Below are 20,775 nucleotides of genomic sequence, written 5' to 3'. Positions count from 1 at the left end.
CTTCCAAGCGGGAAGGTATCTACGGGGACGTAGCCAACATCGGAGTCGAAATGACGGCCGTTCGGCGTATCCAGGCGTCCAATCAGGGAGCGCGTGACCCTTTCGCCTTGGAATTCGACATCACCCGCCGTGTCAGCCGAACGCTCAGGGCACAAATTGCTGAAAACAGCAACGGCCGACGTCTTGAACAGAAGGTGACGGACGACTCCTTCCAGTGCTCGATGAGTTTTGGGTAGGTCTTCCGCTGACAGGAGCGAAAGACGGGCTGCGATGTTAAGAGCCACGCATTCAGCATCCCGCATATGACGGAAGAAGACCTCACCGCCGTACGGCTGCATGAAGGAGCAGTGACCGCACAAGAGGCATGTGAATTTTCCGCCGCCCCAGGATCTGCTCACGCTGACGGGCTCATCAGATACACAAGTCCGTCTCTCTACCACAGGCATTCCCGGCCTATGCGATATGGCGACAGCACGTCGTTAAAAATGCAACTTAAACCAAAGTGACAGGCAGCGCACGTGCCTGTCTACGACGCGCTTCGACCGGTAAAGTGACACGTGACAGACACGGGCTCATTGTCGCCGGTATAGAGCAACTACGCAGTAGTTTGGCGCCAGAACTTTTGTTGAAAAGGCATTCCGGCACAGCACATAGGCAATTGGCAAACATTCTGGGAAACCTATGGTCGCCCATCTCCGTTTTGGGTCTGGATAGTGTATTTGCGTCACCTGTGCAACGAGTACTGATTGGCTGGTTCCTTGAGCAATCGCGTTCAGGCTGCCTGCTATTGTCGTGGTATGACATGTTTACAACCACTCAGACGCGCCATTTGAGTTGCTTCGTTCCTCTCTGCTGTTGTGCAGCCATGCACATAGACTTGCTTACTCGATCGTCTTAAGCGTTGGTGGGAGGGAAACAAGAGAAGACTTCTCACCTGCTGCTCAGGCCTGCAGTGTTGCGGTCCTTTGCTCAGAACCTCAAGCCACCTAGCGTCAGACGCGTACACGAGGCGATTGACAAAACGCCGCTGTTTTGATGGCTTTGGAACGGGTGCGCCTCCGTGACGTTCTGCGGATGGAGGAAGAGGATCAGGTAGATCACTGAGGGAGATGTGCGATAAATCACCCAAGCTTACTGGAGATTCTGACCGATGCATACCGCTTCTACTGGTCTCGTCAGTATTACTCCCGGCCCAGCGCCCGGGGCGCTCGAGGCAGTCCCCTTGCACGCTGGGTGCTCGCCGTGCATGTGGCGAACAACCCCAGTCCCTGCTGTGTTCATTTTCACCCAGAGAGTTAGGTTCCCCTGTCGCTGTCGATTCATTTGATGCGTCACCTTGAGGCGATGGGGTATGCTGCCGCTCTGGTCTTTGCGGGCATTCACGGACTCTTGCCGCCCTACGTGTGTTGCCGCAAGGAAGCGAAACTGCTGCGTCTCGTGTCCCATTGCCCCCAACAGCTGGGAAGCCCGAGGAAGCCCTGAGAGTTGGTGCCAGGCGACTGGCCTGTGATTGTGTGCTGTCCGCGGCGACACTTTCGGTGGTTCCATGGGTAGATTCGCTGACGAAACCGTCACCACTGGGTTCGCGCACGTCGGAAGGAAGGGACATTTCATCAGTAAACGCCCGACGGCCAACTGCAGCCTGAGCATGTGAAGGCGCTTCTGCAGCATTATAGTCTTCATGGCTGGGACCCGACAGCGTGAAAGAACAACCATCTCTGCAATCTGCTGCAGTATTGTCTCCTGTTACCTGTTTGACACCACCCTTGCTTCCATCCTTGGGCAGCACGCGTTTTCGACGAATAAAGACCAGCCGCCACCTTTTGTGAAGCCAAACAAGAATCTCTCCTGCGTTGAAATACGTCGAAAGAGGCGCCTCTGGGCTGTAGACGAAGCGACTACCTGCCGGAGTGGACACGGTGTTCGAGGCAGGGTATCGTGGTCCTCTTCGAAGGTGACGTGCACCTAGCAGCATTCGTGGTCTCAACAATTCATCCAGTCCAGTTCCCTCAGAGGCGAGGGAGTCTCTTGCCTTCTCGCCTCCTGGATCACAATGCATTTCCTGCTCGCAAACAAGCCCGAGTCGATTGTCAATAAGACATGAGTCTGTATTTTGGCACGTTGTAGCCGCTTTGCATGGCCGGGACAGAGCCAAGCGACGTGGCAGGAAAAACGCTCCATCCTCGGCGGGAGACCAAGGCGCCGCCATTGGTCTGTCGCAAGAAAACAGATGAAGCCATGGCGCGGCCTCAGACCTCATTCGTTGGCGCGTTGTTCTACTTCCGCTGTCTCCGTCCGATCCGGGGCAACTCGGCAAAGGAAGCGGAGATTTTCCTGGAACGTTTGAAAGCCACCCTGAGCGCTCCAGCGGCAGACAAACATCTGGGAGAGACCGCCAGGCTCTCGCATTTTTCTCAAGCGGTACGGTCATCCCACTACTTTGTTCGCTCCCATCAAACCTCGAAGCATGTGAACGAGCTGTCTTGAACATTCCAGTCCTTTTCCCAGGGAGGCAATTCATGCTTGGAGTGTCTGGGAGCTGAGAGTCGGCTTCCATCAGTGCTGCCTGACCGCGAATGTACACGCGTGACGGTGTCCCCTTTGTGTCGTACCCGGAAGCAGGCCACCGGAGTCTTGAGGCCGAACTGCTCCCGCATTGACGTCTACTCTGGCAAACTCGTCTCTTGAACGTTTGAATCTGCTGCCACGACTTAAAGAGAGAAACCATGCGTTGCTCCGTATCTATCCTATTGATTGTCCGCGAACAGAATACTGCCATCAGCACCTCCGCCGACAAATATGGTAAAGAGGGGAACAGATGCTCAACGTCATACACGCGATGGAGCAACATATCAATGAAGGGGAAGCGCTGTCGGAAAGGCAACACATCGTCGAGCGGCAAACTCCAGTTTTTGCGTGTACTTGACCCGGCACTATTTCGGGCTGCTTCCTCCTGGGACGCCTGACATTCCCGTTGCGCAGCTTCCCATGACCAGTACAACCCAGACGAGTTATCGATGGCTGAAAGTGTGGCAGCTAGATTACCTTCCCACGAGGAGGTTCGAGGTTGGGGGAGATACGCGCCGTGCGGGTCTACCTGCAAGGCACTGTGCTCGGAGCTTGAGGCGACCAGGAGGAACGTCAGGACAACACGTGGTGGCCGCTGCAGTCGCGACCAGTCGATGAGCGAGCACAGGAGCTGTCCGTTCATTGCTGAGCGCAGAAACTCGAAGACTTGGGGTAAAACAGCAATGAGCATCCGGCTCCAGCTGTCCACGCACAAGGAGAAAAGAGATGGTGGACGGTCGGGAAAATATGAACATCCTTTCTGAAATCGCTGATAGCACACAGCATAGTCAGAGTTACATTCCTGTGATGTTCCGCACTCCACTGGCAACTTGATCGACAGCTGGTGACCTTGGCGTGAGGCAGATGCTAGCTGTCCGAGAGCTTTCGCTACTGGCTGCCAGCACGTCCTTGCCGGTCTTCGAGAAGGTGGCAGCACCAACCTATGAGGACGTCTGACTGGAGCAAATTCGAGAGCTACGGGGAGTCGAAGGGAGGAGTGAGAAGGAATGGTTCCACGAGAACAATCCACGACCCCTTCGCCACGGTTAAGGAATAGCAAGGTCGCTTTCAAGGGTTCGCCAACCTCAGACTGTGCATCGCCGCATCCAGAGTGTGAATACCAAAAAGGCCGGCGGGTGGACGACGCAACCTCAGCTGTCGTGACGCGGTGACTCATCCAGGACGTTCCAGTAAGGATCGGTGGAAGAAAGCCGGCCGACGGTACGTTTTCGTTGCGCCGAGCATCGACAGGACTGGTGACCGATCCGGCACTATCGTGAAACACGGGTTGCGTAGCTGCTCCGGTGGCATCGACCGGGGCACAACTCTCCTCACGTTTGTTCCGGGGAGCATCGCGCGAGAGGCGGAGCGATTTTGTTGACGTTCTCGGCAAAATGGAAACAGCGTCGTTTGCTACCGACGGAAGCAGGCATGCAAAGAAAGCATGTATCAGATCACTGTATGTCGAAACCATCCAGGCGAGCGCTGCAGCTCTCGCTTGGCAAACGAACCGGGTCTGGTCCTCGCAGGACAGTAGATCCGGCGCATCCGGCTGTTTCCCGTCCGCCGAATGGATCCTCTTTGGATATAGCGCTGCCACAGCTGAAGCCCCTCCGCGTACGAGACAACTAGTGTCCCCGTCTCGAGCTTCCGCCTTGCTTCTGAGCCGTTCCACGATTACCTGCTGTTGACGCTTGAGGGTCTGCAGCCTGTGAACAACACCAGCTAGGAAATTAGTATGCTCACCACTGTTGGAGTAGTCAGTTGCGCCGACGTACAGAGTCACAACCCTGCCTGTAGACGAGTCGACCGCTCCTGCTCTTACCCTGCTGCTTTCCGCCCTTTTCCCCCGGGTTTCCAAAGGGAACTTGATGTGCCTCACCGGATACGCACTCACGTGACTCGGGGTGCATGCTACTCCGCTTTTTGTTCTTCCCCCCGTAATCCCGGAAATCAATTCTCCTTCGTCCTGGACAGAATCACGGTAATCTCGTGAGAAACCCCAAACCTGAGCTCGAGTTGACCCGGATTCGGAAATGTGAGACACGCCACAACCGGACCGGCTCGATAATCTTGTTTCAGTTGAGCCATCCTTGCATCTGGTACCATACTGCGTGAACTCTGATTGTGCGGCAGAAGGCGCCTCAGATTCCGCACTCCGGTCTTGCGACAAGATTTGTGCACAAGACGGGTGAGACGTGCTCGCGCCTACTCGCTTCCGCCAGCTCTGCCGACTGGGTACTGCGGAACATACCTGCTGTTCCGCCTGAGGCAGCTGCTCCACTTCTAACCTGCTTCTTGGTACTTTACGCGATCGGGATAGGGCGTTGGTTGACAGCGGCTGAACTCGATTGTGAATACTTGAGTCCGTCGCTGGTTCTTGCGGCATCCCTGATCCGCAGTAGATTACGCGTCCCCCGTATACGACAGTGTAGTCTCTGGCAAAGCTAGCCGTTGCGCCGCTTGGTGAGCCAGCAGTGTTCCTAAAATGTGAGGGAGAAGTGTGACCTCCGGGAGTTAGCCCGTCTGCCGCACCGGGCGTTTCTTCCGTATGCCCTGTGGCCCTACTGATTTTACTTGCCGCTCGCCGACTTGCAAAGACACACAGTGGTAAATCTGCGCGGTTTGATGCATCCGCGTTGATATCCCGAGTCTCGCCGTGTACAGAAACGGTCTGTGCCGTCGACAAACTCGCCAGAGACAGGATACAACCAATGCAGCAGGATATAGGTTTCCGATGGTTGGCAAGAGCTATCAAAGACGGAGGCACGATGATGTCTCGGTATGTGAGGTTGTCAAAGTTGACCACGCGCAGCAGCCACGAATTCTCCCTGAAACCTGCATTTTCCCCACCCATCTCGGCCGACATGCAGAAAAAGATAGTCAAGCATGATACATGGAACCAAGTGCCCCTCCTATACAGCGCCCCCCTAATTTCTGTGCAGGGACGTTCTCCGGTAGCAGCTATGCGACAAAGGGTCCAATCCAGCTCTGGTTTGCACGAGACAGTCAGGTGAAAGGAGGACCTCGGGAACAGGGAATACGCAGACAACGCCCCGTACAACTGTACACATGCCACACAGTGCTATCATGAAACGCAGCAGCGGCCTGAAGTTGCCTTTGTTCTGTTCAGTAGACCAGAGTACTCGTTTCAAATGGGGAGGCAGCCCGATGAGTTTCTAGTTGTCTTCTTGAACCGGCTGGTGGCTAGTGCGTTTTCCTATCTGGACACCAGATCAGCCATACAAGATCGACAGGTAGACTTCGCCAAAGAAACACAGCAACGACTGCATTCTCGGCGCGTTGCCTACACAAAATTCACGGTGGACAACTTTGACTTTGGCAGGTTGCTGCGCGCTCCTGGGAGCAGCAGGCGGCTCAAAATATACAAACAGGATCGAGCCGTGTGAATGCTATTCCTATCGAATGTTGCCCCCAGGAAGCACGGGACTTGCAAGTCTGTACGGAAAGAAGAATGAAAAACACCTGGTCGGCAGTGCTGAAGCAGCGCAGTGATAAAGCGAAGGGGCCACACCCATGCCCGTGGTATAAAAAACCCGGCCCACACAAAACTAAATGATGAACTACACTCAAGAGACGCAGGAGCTACGGACATTGGCAAAAATATCCAGGGGCAGACCCGGCAGACAAAAGGGGAGTTTTCTTCTATGACTGAAAAAAAGCTCTGTCAGTTCCCGGAGTCCGCACCCCTCTCTGAAAAACTCGGTGTTCAGCTGGCCTTCGACAATGATAGTCACACTGCAAAAATGCTCAACGCTCTCCTCATGACTCAGACAGAGAGAGAAAACGACGGACTATCACGTTACAAACAAATGTGAAGGAAAGATCGACAATTTACTGTTTTCCTGTTTCCAGTCATAGTACCGTTTGATTCTGCATACTTTGGTGAATTGAAATACCATTCATTAGACAAAATTCGTCCTTTTCCCATATATCACTGAACTCTAAGCAAGCCAGAATGAAACAAGCTGGTCGTGTTCTGGAGATAAGAAAACGAGCAAAGAAGTACTACCCACGGGACCTTGAAGGACACGCTTTGGTATCACACCCCAGCTGTACGCGCTTTGGTATCACACCCCAGCTGTCTATCCCAAACCGTTTGACCGCTGCCTGTGCACTGAATCATCGACAGGAAAGATTCCTCGCTATTATTCGTCTTTTGACAGTATCCAACACACCCGACAGCAGTGTCTTGAGAACACTCGGTCATGCACAACGCTGCGTGGACGTCATGTTTTTTCCTTCGGGCTATGACGACACACAGTTGAATTAGCTGCGTGGAAGAATTCAGCTCTTGGAGTCACCGACTGAAAATATCGTGGCCACAAATCTCTTCATTTAATGCGTTTTCATCTCTCCTATAGGTCACACTCATCGACCTCGCAATGTTGGGTCCGAGATGTGTGCGAGCTCGTCACGTCTTCAGTAGTAACTTCGACAAACTTATCGTTTTGCCGCCGGCACACCAAATTCCGATTCTGCGATCTCCTGTCTTCCAGTTGGTTGACGAGGTACCCACCAAAGTGTGGCGGGGTATGTCCCCAATTTTGAATCTACTGTTCATCCACAACACAGCCCAAAATGTATATCGGCAACAGTATGTATCGGCGAGTGACGGCTGTACAATTTGAGTATTAGCAATAGGTACCTCTCTCCGGCCGATGCCACGAGTGATCCAGAGACCCGGACTAACGGGCTTTTCCCACCATTTCACCCCTACGGGAAGAAATGTGCTTCAGGCGAGGAAAGGTTCGACGCTATGATGCGTTCATTGTACATGAGAAAACCCTAGGACATGCAAACAAATCTAATGTGATACATCAGTGGATGCCGACAGGCGCGACAGGGTATACTAAACACGACAGGCACTCTGCTCGCTGTTCATCCAAGTCGCCGATCGCGGCTGCGTCAATGATCAGCCTGTGAACCAGCTACGAACGCTACCACAGTGGTGATCGCCAGACATACAAAACTGCGACGGACGGCAAAGAAACCAGCTCTTGCCCGTTCACGAAGGGGGGTGGAGTTCGACCTCAATTTGGAAAGGAAGCCGATTCGCAAAGATCGGGTCAATTCCTCGCTGAGGACCAGCTACTGCCTGCGGAAAAAAACCTTTGGGCTGTCGTGCCGTACGCCGTGACAAAGCTAACGCTCTGTCATTGTGCTAGAGGTCGCCGTGAAGCAGTGACTGGGTAATAAAGCCTATCGTCGTCGTTACAATTCAGTTCAGTGGCCGCCGTACGCCCTTGACAGGAATGAGACGATCCTGTAAAGAGTCCTTACTATCCAGCCATGGTGAAAAGAAACAAAATCGGAAAAACGGCGCACATACGAGTGACCGAACACAAGCCCGTACCGCTACTTTTCCAGCTTTCCCTGTTTTTTCCACTTTGCAGGAAAAAGAGAAATGCCAAGGGAAACTTCGTCGACGCATGTGTAGCATTCAAATGTCCTCTGCTATGAGAAATTCGTTACAGAATAGAAGACAAAAACGTTGAGCCAAGGTCGCACGATCCCAGAGTTTGAAGTTTTGCAAGTGAAACACTCGGTTGGTCTGGAAGATCGTTGATCTTGAACTGGAGAGTCGGCAGCTTTCTCTCCGCCTGAGGAACAGCAACACACGAAGAAACGGACAAGCAAACGAAAACAGGGGACTTCCTGTGCAGAAACGAAAAAAGCGCTCTATTGCTATACCCTTATCTCTCTCCTTGAACTTGCGAATGTCTGTATATATACTGTTGTATTCAAAAACAGATACATACGGGCGCATGTATGCGTGTACGTATAGTCCTATATGAATATCCACCTGCATGGCCGCCCGGCAGACATCTGCCGAGTCCCACCACAACACATCTTGCAGGCAAAATGAACCAAGAGTGTCGTTCGCATATCGCGGCTATGCCTTCACGCCAAAGATCTGCACACACTGACGATTCAAAGAAACACACACTGCGTGCAACAGGCGTGTCCAGTTCTGTGTTTCCTCAGCCGACAACGATCAGCCGGAACCCACTATAAAAGCACACGCATTCACGGTGTATACAAATATACACCAATACGCTCGTGCATCCCAACACCATGTAGAAACTTAAAAACGCACGAGCCTGATGTATAGAAAGCAACAGCTCTGGGTATCTGGACGGGACGATCTCGGCTCACCCCACGAGTGGTTGTCGGATTCAATTGTGGACCTCTGCCGCGTGACTTACCCTTTGCATGCACTCCCAGTTCTTCTGGAAGAACTCTTTCACGAAAGCCTTTCCCTCTTTGCTATCATTCTGGACCATCGCTGTAACAAACCGTTCAAACTCGTCATCGCTCAAACGCACAGGGGTCTGTGAAAACACAAAGACAGATGATCAACTTGTTCTCCACGCAGAATGACAAACTGTGGGCTCGTTGTTGGCTTCCTCCGCAGGAACATGGAAAGAAACATCCACGCCAGATACACACGGACAAACACCTACATATGTGTGCAAACAGCCGTGTGGGAGTAGTCTACATAGATGCAGAGATACAGAGTTTAACATCCACTGTGAGCGGATTCCCCCAAGGCCACACTTCTACGCAGAGCGGAAGCGAATTCAAATCTCTGCACTTGCACCTGCATGCATACACGCAGTCCACTATCCAAACAGTCGTACAACAGAATCGTTAAACAACAATGACAGGGTCAGAAAGCTTAAGGTCAGACAGGGAGGGCTGAGGACGCACATACTCTCGCCGGCGCGAGGCGATTACCCACGACGGCATTGCGTTTGGTTCTCACTTCACGTTCAGCTATCCGTCAACGCAGAAGAGGCGTAAATATATGTGCTTTCACTTCACTTCCTGGTTCCTGTGCTGCCACGGGCAAGCTACTAAACGAGCTCTCATGCGTAGAAGACAGCAAGCCAAAATCACCAACAGAGAGTCATTCTCTGTTCTTCACTTCTCGAATATCGTTGCTATTCTTGGCTGAAAACATCAAACACCCTCCCCTGCTCACCTCAGTGCTACGGAGGAAATTGAACGCGCCTAGAGTGTATGGACAGAGCAGGAGGGACGACGGCTGCAGCTTCTGGCCTTCTACAGAGGACACCTTGTCTCCCAAAATGCTGCGCAGCAAGAAGACGTAGAGACACGCACCGCCGCAAAGGGAAGTGCGTCTATGTGTACTCTGAACCAGGGAGGAAAATCCCCGAAAGAAGAGACCTCCTTCTCGTCTAATGACCGATACCCTAGCGACTATAAGCTTCTGTTTTCGTCTCGCCAAACAGGTTATTCCGCTTCAACGCCCCTCTGCCCAGCGGCAACCTCTGTGCCCCCTTTTCTTGCGGTTTTCGCTCGCGTTCGCTCCTGGCCTCTGACGAGATACCGTTTTTCTCACCGGCACATGCCCTTCAAAACCTGGTACACCGTCGCCGTGTATGTGTTGACCTGAGTGTTGCGATTGGCATCACTGTTTGCTTTTCCTGGTCGCTGTGTCGAGTTGGACAAAAACTCGTGCATAGGCGTGCAGCTCGCAAGGTCCTGGCCAGACTCGCACGCCCCTCGACTGGCCTCTGTGCGCGGGAAAGCAGGCATTCCCACTGACGCGCTGCCGTCGCCGAAAGCGAGCGGATCGAATTGCCTGAGAAGGATAACAACGATAGAAAGGACATGCGTGTCGCCCAGAAGTAGAAACCAGACAAGGGCAGTCCCCGGATCTTGGCACACATGCATGACCTCGGGACGTCGACTCTCGGCGTATCTAGGGGATCCCCTCCTCTCTCTGTAGTTGCAAGATGGAGATTAAAAAACCAGCGAAAACCGACTTTCCTCTGAATCTTTGCTGCCGTGTTCGTACCCTCTTACACACTCTACACGCGTATGTGCATCGATCGGATTCGGCTTTTGGCGTGAGCGTCTCGAAATCCAAGGGTGCTCTGTCCACCACGCTGGCTCGGAGATTACCTCTTTTCAAAGAAGCTTGTCATAACCCCTCGGAGAATAAGTGCACAGATTTCCGCCGTGCACGGCGGGATCGGCGTGAAGAGCTTGGTCGCCGATCTGACGTAGGTCCTCATGACATTCTGATAACACAGGAATACCATGTGGAACGACACACTCCTTCAGATCGACAGAGATGCTTGAGCAGACGGTCCACCCCGTGGAAAACACAGAGAAAAGCAAGAACAGCAGAGCATCCGGGTCTTGCCAAAGATTGGCGACAGGGGATATGCGCTTGCGTGCTTCGTCTTCAGCAGTCTGGCGGAGCGGCAGATGCGTGCCCAGATAGTCATCTGCCGAGAGCCACACGCCCCAGCCTCGACGTGCATCTAATTCTCAGCTTGGCCTTCCTTGCTCACACTCTGCCGGTTCAAGCAACTGCACTGAAGCATGCGCCTGGAATGAGAGCCCCACAGGTACGTGCACAAGCGGGTGTGTCCACATCTCGGGTGGGAATGTAAAACTTCGCCGGCCCGTTGAGCCCGCGCGACACGTCATAGGACGCGCGGACATACAAAAGGAAAAGGGGCGCGCGTTCTGCCCAGCAAGGCGCAGGAGAAAGACGAGCTTCGTTTGTCTCTCCGCAATCCTGCCTCCCCGCAAACGGCGCTCGCGCTTATCCTCAGCTTCGCTGTAGAAAGAAAGCTTACATGTGCCTCCATGATGGTGTTTGGATTCGGCCACCGCTGAGCCTGCAAGAGCGCCGCGACGACGGCGGTCAGCAGCAACCCCGAGGAGTACATACTCTTGCGCATTTCCGCGAGGTGAGCAGCGGACGCCGCAGTTGCCTCTTCGTCGTTCTTTTTCCTGATCCCTCTGTCGCCTTCTGTTCCAAGATGGTCCTCGTCTGCCTCCCCCAGTGCGCCCTCCACGCCCTTTCCTCGCTCCCGAGTTCGCTTCCCCGCGGGACACGGCAGGCCCGCAGCCGACGCCGCCTGCGAGAGGGGATCGGAGACTCCTGCGTCGTTCATCTGGCCACCAGAGAGCGCGCCGCCGACGGGCTGTTGCGGCCGCGTGAGATGGAGCACGGTTTTGAGCACAGTAAGCAACGAGTCCGCGAGAGCGTCTGCTGCGTACACCTGGAGCATGTACAGATTCAAATCCCGCTCTTCCTCGCGGCCTTGTCTCTGTGTGCTGCGATTCTCCAGAGAGAGCTTCGTTTGACTGATCGCCTCCCACTCCCGATTCAGCCGGGCGACAATCATCTGGACGCCGCGGTGGAGGAAGAGCAAGACCAACTGCAGCAGGAAACGGCGCAGGGACGCCGACGGGCGAGAAGCGAGAAATGGGCAAGGCGGCATGAAGAGACAGCAAGACGCGAGAAGGGGAGAGAAAAAAAGCGGAACGAGAAGTCGATACAGGAGATCGAGAAGAACAAAGAGACACACGACGGCACAACCGAGACCGCCGGGGCTTTATGCATCTTCCCGGGTTCACCTCGCAGGTGCGGCGCTACTTTCGCTTTCCTGCGCTTCGTGCCTTCCCTCGCTCCAACTAGCTTCTTTTTCGCCGCGTTTCGTACCTGTTTCGAAGGATACGGAGGCTGAGGAGGGAGGTTGAGGGAGTCGAGGAGAGGCGTCCAGAAGAGCCGGAGCTCCTGCTCCAGCTGCTGGAGGGGCAGAAACGCGATGGGGGCGAAGCAAGTTTCTTCGAGGTAGACGTCGAGTTTTGGCAGCAAGTAGAAGCCATCAGGAACAGAGCAGCACGTGCCGAGGAGGCGATACAGGAGACAGCGCAAATGATACAAGTGGCGACGAATGAGACGCGTGGAGCTCTTCGCGTACGCCTTGCCCGCGGGAGTCAAATCCGCCGGCGCCGTCAATACACTGCAAGTCGAGGAAGGCTCGAAACCCGCAGCGCCGTTGAAGTCAGCAGCAGAGGGGGCGGGGAACGTGAGGGCGACGGCATCCAGGAGAGCAGACGGGGTGAACGAGAGAGGCGTGTGACCGTGGAGAGAAAGGAATTCTTCTTCGCCGAGCGTCAAGTGAGGCTGGTACATTGGCCAACGTTGTGTGAGCTGCGAGAGGGGAGACAAGCGTCACCGAAGCAGGTGGAGAAGAGCAACAAAGAGAAGGCGACGCGAGAGCGGCACAGAGACGAGCCACTGGTGGGATGAGCTAGCACCAAAAGAAAGAGTTGAGTAAAAATTGCCACATGCTCCGCGTCAGCCCAAATAGGGAAAACACAGAGATGACACTCTGAGACAGGAAGAGAAGGATACGCCTCGGCTCAAACACCGCTATGTACCGTCCCCTCTTCCTTCCGTTGACCGCCCCGCGTGTATGCACACGCACACACGGCAAGGCGTCTCTCAAGCAGCTGAAAACAGTTTCAATACCCCCTCGGTTGCGTGCATTCCCGCTTTTGCGGTGTGTCGTTATCGTTCGCGTCGACCTTGTGTCTGGATCAGTCTGCATCGGATTCGCCCCTATTCGCGCGTCTCTGGGATCTCCCCTCCGGCATGGGTCTTGGCTCCTGCCTCTCTATGTGCATATGCGTCTGTCTGCCTGGCGCTGCCAAGCCTCCGATCTTTTTTTCTCGCCCCGCGTTTCCTCGCGCATGTTCCCACCCGCTTTTGCGTCTCTCGGCCGCGTCGTCCTGGCCACTGCCGCTCTTACCTCGGGCCGCCAGAGATGCTGAAAGGCCTCCAGAAGCTGAAAGAGCACCGGAACCAACTCGCGTACGAGCGCAGCCAGCGGGTGACGCTTGGGCAGAAGCGGCGCGGGCTCGTCGGTCCCCATGCGCGATGCGGCCGCAAGCAGAAGTTCTTCCAGCGCCTTTCCGAACGGTTTTTGCTCCTCTTGCGGGGAGAGACATGACGCCAGAGACACTGACGAAGAGGCATCAACCAGGTAGCCCCCGGCGCGTGCCGCCGCAGGGTCTGCAGGAAGCGTCGTGCGTTTGATGCAGCTCTCCAGCGCGGACAACACTCGCGCCAAAGATCGCCTGAAAGAAATCAGCGAGAGAATTGGACACAGAGACAGGAGAAAGGATGAAGGAAGAAACGGAGAAGGGAGAGAGAGAAGCAAGCGAAGAACGGAGAGAGAAGGCAGAGAGACCGAACAGAGGATCAGCAAGAGGCGAGGAACCGCAGAACGAGAGATTAGAGAAAAGGACGGAATAAGCGAACGGAGAGAACCCGCAAAACGAGAGAAAGTGTAACAGGCTTCACGCTTGCTCCACACGCGTAGAAACGGATTTTTGTTTTACGTCTCTATATCTTTTTCTAGGTTGACATGTCTGCGTCGCGCGTCTTTCGTGGGCATCGCCCGCACCTTTGGGTCGTGAGAACGTCTTCTTCTTTATGCGTAAGGCGCCGACCGTCTTCGGCTCGCTGCTGCGCTTCGCCCTCTGCGCAGGGCGTGCGTCGCTCGCCCAAGAGGAAAAGCAAGAGGCCAACCACGCGGTTCTGCCTGGATTCTTCGCGCTGACGCGCCTCCGCTTCGCCCTGGCCCAGGTCAGCCCGGGGCGCGAAGTCTCCCGACCCCAACTTTTGACACAGGAGGAGGAGCTCGTGAACGTACGGGCGCACTAGCGGCAACGTGTGCTCTTCTTGAACCGTGTAGATCTGGCTTGCAGAAATGAGCGAGACGAGCGATTCGACGAGAAGATTCTTCTCCGGGTCCTGAACCTAACACACCCAAGCGACACGAGAAGACCGAACACCCACCCCCATGTTGGCTCTTCGTGGAGAAAACCTTCACGGCTACGTCGCGCACGGGCTCACCTGCAAACATCTGCAAACACCTACATACACAGATCTACATTAACCTACCTATATATATATATATATGCAAGTATATCCAAATCCACATGTATATATATATAGTATATATATATATATAGTATATATATAAGTATATATATGTATATACATACATATGCGTAGCGTTGAAGGATAGGTTCACATGTGCACATCCATATTTATCTCTCGAGACAGAGACACGGCGGGACAGGCCGACCGACGTCCCCGCTTGGGCCTCTCTCTCTGTCGCTCCCCTCTCCTTCTCTGCGTCTCCTCTGTGTCTACCTGTGCCTGTTGAGCTTGCAGCCTCCCCTGGACATGCTGAAGCATCATCTGCAAGTAGTTTTTGAGCACCGCGGGGCATGAAGTGCAGAGAGAAATCAGCGTGTAGAGTGCGCGGCGTCGACAGAGGTAGATCTGCTGTTCGCCGGTCAGGGGGTACGTTCCACTGCTGCATGCGGCGGGCGCTGATGTCGAAGGCGGCGCCTCAGCGAGAATCCTGGAAAAACGAAGGGACGTCCAGAACAGTGCGCATGTCCTTCGGGCAGAGGCAGAGTCCATTTTCAGTTGCAAAGACCTTTGTACTCCAAATAGCCACATGCGTCACTCTAGCTTCTCGATTGGCTGTCGACACAGGACGGGGCGGAACCGCGAGTCGCCAAGGCACCCTATGCGAAGACGGGAGACCAAACATGTTGCCCTCTTCCCTTCACGGCACCGCAGGCGTCCAGCGCAAAGCGCCAAAGGCAGCGTGTGAGCGTCGATCCTTCAGCGCATCCTGAAAAATACAGATTTCCCTAGAACGCTTCCCCGTGGCTGCCTCTCGGTTCTGTTTCCTCGAGTCCTCCCTTCTTCAGTTTTCTCCCCCGTCTCCCGCTGTCCACCGCTCTCAGACGTTCCTCTCGAACGCGGTGCCGCGTACCGGCGGAAGAGGAGGTCGAGGACGGCGTCGACCTTGACGTGTGTGTAATTGAGGAAGTATGCGCAGCTGGCAACAAAGTCTAGCCTGCGCGTTTCGAGCAGATACTCGTAGAGACAGAAATCCTTTCCCTCCGCGTCCTTCTCGCCCCCAGCGTTCGCGCCGCCTGGCCACTGAGTGCCCGTGAGATCCGGCGACGTTTGCTTGAGGAAGGCAGCCTGCTGCTGCGACGCGAGTCTGCCTGAGAGAATGGCGTCGAGGTCGACGAGTTTCAGATCCAAGATGGCTTCGAAGAGAGAGGCGAGCTGCGCCTCCCAGGGCGCCTCCGCAGCCTGCGCAGGCAGCAGCCACTCGACCGCGGAAATCTGCGTGGACCCCGCGGAGGACAGCGAAGAGCCTTGGAGCGCTGCGAAGGTGAGCGACGCGGACTTGAGTCGCTGCGTGCATGCCTCGAAGAAAGACAGCGCCGAATCCAGGACGAGGTACGCCGGACAGACCCACGGCTGTTGCTTGTCAGGCAGCAGCGGTCGCTTGCGCGCCTGCAGCAGCAGCAAGAAGTCGGGCAGCGCGCCTCGACGCGCAAAGAACGGATGGCCCAAGGCGAGCTGCGCCAGCGCCGTCAACTCCTCGGCGACTCGGCGCGCGCTGTACGGCGTGAGCGAGAGCGCCACACCCATGGGCAACAGCGATGAAGACTTCATGCCCGCGTACCGCGCCGCAAAGCCCTGAAGCGCATCCGTCCCCAGCTCGTCCTCAGCCACGCTGAAGTCTGCGACCTGCCGGCGAAGCACGCGCGCACAGAGCAGACACTGTCGAGGGACCAGGCTGAAAGAGGAGACCGACGCGAGGCGCAGAAAACATAGAGACGCCCACGGTGCGAGGGGACGGCCCCAGTGGCCCCGGAGAGGCCACGAATGCGGCGGAAAGACACGGAGAGGGAACGGAAACGAAATAGATATCAGAAGCGAAACGGAGAGACAGAACGTCTGAACGAGAGAGGACAGCAGACGGCAGGCGCCGTTGGACACAAGACAAGAAACGAAACAGCTGGTTGCTGCTTAACCTCTGTCTCTCTCTCGCCCTCTCCACTTCAATCCCCCCCTGCGCGCCTCGGAATTCCGACTTGCTCTCGTCCGGTCCGTTGTAAATTCCCTTGTCCCTCGCTGCGCCTCTTCCTCTTCCTCTCTCCTCTTTCTCGCTGTCTCTGCTCTTTCCTTCCACCTACCGAGGTGTACCAGCCTTTGACTGCGTGCGGGTATCTGCCGACAGGGAGGAGTGCGGCGATGGATTCGAGGAGGGGCGACTGCCAGTCGCTTTTCTTCTTCTCGCCTTCGCCGTCGCCCTGCGCGCTCTGCTGCGCCCACCCACTGAGGACTTTCTTGGCCTCGTCCTGGCGCACGAGCATGCAGCCGGCGCGCGCGAGGGCCGCCGGCAGTTCCGTGCTTTGCAGGAGCGACGCAACGAGCTGGTCAAGGAGCGCAGCGAAGGAAGTCGACGCGGGCGTCTCTGCCGGGCTGTCGGCGAGAAGAAGCGGCGCCAACAGGGCAGGATCCCCCACCCGCAACGTTCGCAGAAAAAGCAGCGACAGGTAAGATTTCAAGTCGAACCAGATCGGAAAGGTCTGCTCCCGGACTTGCTCGACGGCCTGCTGATACACCGTTTGCAGGGGCGAGCAGGGGCCGAGCTGCCGCGCGAGAGCCTCGCACTGGAGCTGAAGGAAAGCCTTTTCACTGGGCGAGCGCGCGGAAGGGAAGGTTGCAGAGAAAAACTGGAAGCGCTTGACCACCGCAATCGAGGCCGCGACGCCGGCCATCGCAATCTTCAACGACGGGTGCGCCATCAAAGGCAAAATCGCGCCGTGCCAGAGCAGCGACATCGTGAGCGGATCGAGGCGACGCAGCAGCTGCAAAAACAACGGGGCGGAGACGCAAGGGCCCGAAAGCAGAGCGCTGGACAGCAAAGAAGAGGGAACACTTGACACACCGGCGGAAGATACGGCCTGTGCGGCGCCACGCGACAGCCGGATGCGGACATAACGCAGAAAGGGACTGCGAGCACGGCAGCAGAAGAGACAGGTACCGGGCAGCTGTCTCACGCGGACGTGGCCGGGACGGGAGGCAGCCGACAGCAAGTCGGAAAAGGGAAACGCGCGAAAAACCAGGATGGACGGGCAAACGAAAAGCCGAAAAAGTGCAGACCAGAGCGCGCTACGCGAACGTGAAGCGAGGAGACACGGAGAAGAGGCGAGACAAGGAACAGGTGGAGATGGATGAGACGGCCAACGAGAAAGCCACAGACGCCCCAGCGCGTCCGCCGATACTATGGAGGAGAGAGATGAAAGACTGCAAAGACGCCAGGACATTTGGATATACGAAAAACGCTAACCGAACACGGATTGGAAGGTCCACGGGGGACGACGCAGTCGCTTCTTCCCGCAATTCGGCCTTTCTGCCTCAGAGTGCGTCCTGTCGCGGGTCTCCGCTGCCTCGCGTTTTTCTTTTTCGCCGCGTCACGTACCTGGTCCGCACACGACTCGCACAGGTGCTTGACCATCTCGGCGAGGGAGACGTCCAGGTCAAAGGCCTAGAAAAAGAGACACAGAAGAGCGACATTTGTTTTGGAAAAGAGAGAAAACCACAGAGGCGAGGAGCGACTCAGGGAGAACCGAAGCACGAAGGATGCCGACACCTGAACTGTCCAGGTCTTTGCGAAAGTGCATCGAATCCGAGACAAACTATGACTCCACTCTACGTCGAGAGAAAACCGGCGACGCACGCGGAAAAGAAGAACGCACTGGGGGCGCCGCGCAGTCCCATCCCGCAAACGCTGGTCCTCTTTTTGCATTTCCTGTGTCTTCTCTCGGGTCTCAGCTGTTATCGCGTTGTCGCCCTGTTCCTTCTCGTTTCTGCTCAAAACCCCCTGTCCTCAAATCGTTCCGCACTTGACGACACTTCCTTCCTTCGCCCACCTGGCTGCCCTGGCCTGCTCGGTTCCCTCTCTCCTTCCACCTGCGATCGCCCAATTCATGTGTTGTTGGGCTTACCGTTACACCGCGGAGAGTCGCAGCAGATACCCCTGATTCGCCCCTTGTTATGTTAACACGTGGCAGACAACTCGTTCCCGTTCCACAAAGAGGGCATCTCACGCGTCTGCGTTTCGGTCGTTTCTTCTCTTCCCCATCTTTTTCCCTCTCTCCTCTCACCTCAGAGTCCACTTCGAATTTGTTGTTCGCTGCTTGCGCCATGGCAGACGCGACCAAGTAGATCACGCAGTGAATGAGAGAAGTGAGGTCATCTTCCGGCACGGCGTCGACGGCGAGCTTCTTGCTTCTTTTCTTCGCCAGGCCGCCCACCAACACGTCGAACGTCTGGAGAATCTGAAGCCGGCAGTCTTCCAGAGCCCCGCCCTCGCCGCCTTCTTTGACCAGCGAGAGAAGAATGTCGCGAAACTGAAGAATGAGCGAGACCTCGACAACGCCTGCCAACTCTCTGCAGCGCCCAGCAAAGGAAGAGACAAAGCACACGTCGGACATCCCCACGCTCTTTGGTCCACGGCACTAGAGGAGGGGGACACGAGAAAAGAATCGAACAGGTGAGAAGGCCACGCAAGACGGGGTTTCTCAACTGGGTTTCCGTCTTGTAGTAGGAGAGTGCCACGTAGCTGACACGGACCGCGGGTTCTGTGTCTCCCTCCGCGAGGCGATTTCGAGAGAGAAGAGGGCACCGAAACAGGCGTCCGAGGGCTCGACTCCACATAAGGAAAAAAAAGCGCCGAAGCTCATGTGCCGGCTCTTCCACAGATCTGCCTAACTCGCCTCCTTCGGGAGAGATATGAACTTTCGACTAAGGGCAGTGCCGCAGCAGACGGCGGAGAAGCACGAACGTTGGCAAATGCAGGATACCCCTCCAGCGGGGCTTTTGCCCGGCAGAGGACGCGTCGGCCTCGAGTGCCCTGGACGCTCTGTCTGTCCACTCTCTTGCCGCGCGTCACTCCCGCTCACCTCAAGAATTCGACGATAAGCGGCCGGAGGTGGCTCACATGTCGGTGTTGCTGGAACGCGCTGAGGAAGATGCCGAGAGGCCGAAGCAAGTACTGGACTGCGCCTTCTAGGCCTTGAGCGATTTGAATTCTTCGTTTCAGAGACATGTTCGCCCGTGTTTCTTCCTTCGCCTCCTGTGACAGCTCGCGCACGAGTCCGAGAAGGACGCAGGCGGCGGCGAAGGCTTCATCTGTCTGGTTTTCTCGCGCCTGGGTCTCTCCAGTGTCTCCGTCCTTCTCGACACCCGTGCACTGCCTCGCGAGGCTGTCCGAGGGCACGCGTGTCGCTTTCACCACGAGACAAGGCAGGACTCCGGGCCACTTTTGTGGCCATTCCCGCTGGCAAATGGCATTCAAAACCTGCGCACATTTCATGCGCGAAGCGTGCGTCTTCAGGACGAGAACGCTGCCCTTGCCTCCGCGGTCCAAATCGCCAATCTGGGGTGTACGGACACCCGACAGAATGCTCTCGGCGGGGAGCTCCGCGAGCGGCGCGAGGTCGGGCCCGACGATGACGGACAGAATGGATCTTTTCAGCGTCTGTTTCTGTTCTTCGCTCCAGGCTCCCTCCCACTTCTCCTGGATGCCTTGGAGCAGAATATTAAAGCCGACAAACTGCGCGGCCGCCAGGAAATCCTCTTTCTGTTGGGTGTACTGCAGAAAGAGAAGGCTCGGGTCCGCCGTCTGCTGCTTCGCTCGCTCAAGCGAGCCCTCAACGAGGAGCGGAAACGCGCGCGACTCGGAGAGCGTCAGAGGCGGGAACTCCGGAGTTCCTGTCAACAGCCACTGGACGATGCTTTCGAATGCCGGGGAGTTCGTGGTCGACAAAAGAAACTCCGTTGCGCTGTACGTCCCGTCGTGCGACGACGCCACGGCATTCACAATCTGTTGCTGGAGCGATGCGTCCGCCCCCGCCATCGTCGAGAAGAGCGCGGAGCAAAAAGAGACGAATAATGCCGGTCAGAAAAAAACGCGTGCCCAACAGGAGACAAGCCGCTGCAGAGCGAGCACTGCGGAGAACAACAATGCCGGTGCTCAACGTCTCTCAGCGCGAGTGCACACACGAATGAATATATCAGCCCAGAAAACAAGTTATGCGGGGAGATGCACCAAAGGCATCCGGGATTACAGGAATTACAGTGCGTGCAGAGACAGGAAATCGGGAAGAATTGACAGAGAAAAGATGACACGAACTACGACTGTTACAACAACGAAGACAGCAAGAAGGCGCGAACCATTGCAGCCACTCAGAGCAACGAGAGAGAAAACTGAACGTAACGACAGAGAGAAAAGCCAGAAGAGGGAGACAGAGAAGACCGGTAACGCACGAACGCCCAGACGGAATGACGAACAAGATATGCAAGGGATTTCGAGCGGGGGGGGGGGGGGGGGGGGGGACGAGGAAAGGGACGAATGAGAGGCTCTGGAAGAGGCAAAAGAGGAAGAAGAGGGGGCTGGGGCGAGGCTTGTGTGCAGCAGGCGGGGACAACTGCAGCATCCAGCCCCCTCTGTA

At 55.8% G+C, this 20,775-nt stretch overlaps 2 protein-coding genes across 2 annotated transcripts; both read right to left on the bottom strand.

Moving 5' to 3' along the window:
* Positions 1-784: 784 nt before the first annotated feature.
* On the bottom strand, positions 785-5,437 carry NCLIV_040960 (conserved hypothetical protein; the record flags this gene model as incomplete). The annotated part of the gene is made up of 1 exon (XM_003881005.1): positions 785-5,437. One exon carries the CDS (start codon positions 5,435-5,437, stop codon positions 785-787), a length of 4,653 nt encoding a protein of 1,550 aa, XP_003881054.1.
* Positions 5,438-8,060: 2,623 nt separating this feature from the next.
* Positions 8,061-20,180, bottom strand: NCLIV_040950 (conserved hypothetical protein; the record flags this gene model as incomplete). Its single annotated transcript, XM_003881004.1, has 15 exons — positions 8,061-8,192; positions 8,799-8,924; positions 9,578-9,686; positions 9,959-10,201; positions 10,525-10,643; positions 11,211-11,798; positions 12,083-12,577; positions 13,179-13,506; positions 13,836-14,191; positions 14,591-14,804; positions 15,228-16,000; positions 16,450-17,127; positions 17,742-17,807; positions 18,427-18,712; positions 19,225-20,180. 15 exons carry the CDS (start codon positions 20,178-20,180, stop codon positions 8,061-8,063), a joined length of 5,469 nt encoding a protein of 1,822 aa, XP_003881053.1.
* Between the last annotated feature and the right edge of the window lie 595 nt (positions 20,181-20,775).

Source organism: Neospora caninum, chromosome IX (assembly GCF_000208865.1).
Source record: "Neospora caninum Liverpool complete genome, chromosome IX".
In the NCBI taxonomy this organism is placed as follows: Eukaryota; Apicomplexa; class Conoidasida; order Eucoccidiorida; family Sarcocystidae; genus Neospora; species Neospora caninum.
This window is presented reverse-complemented; position numbering and strand designations above follow the sequence as displayed.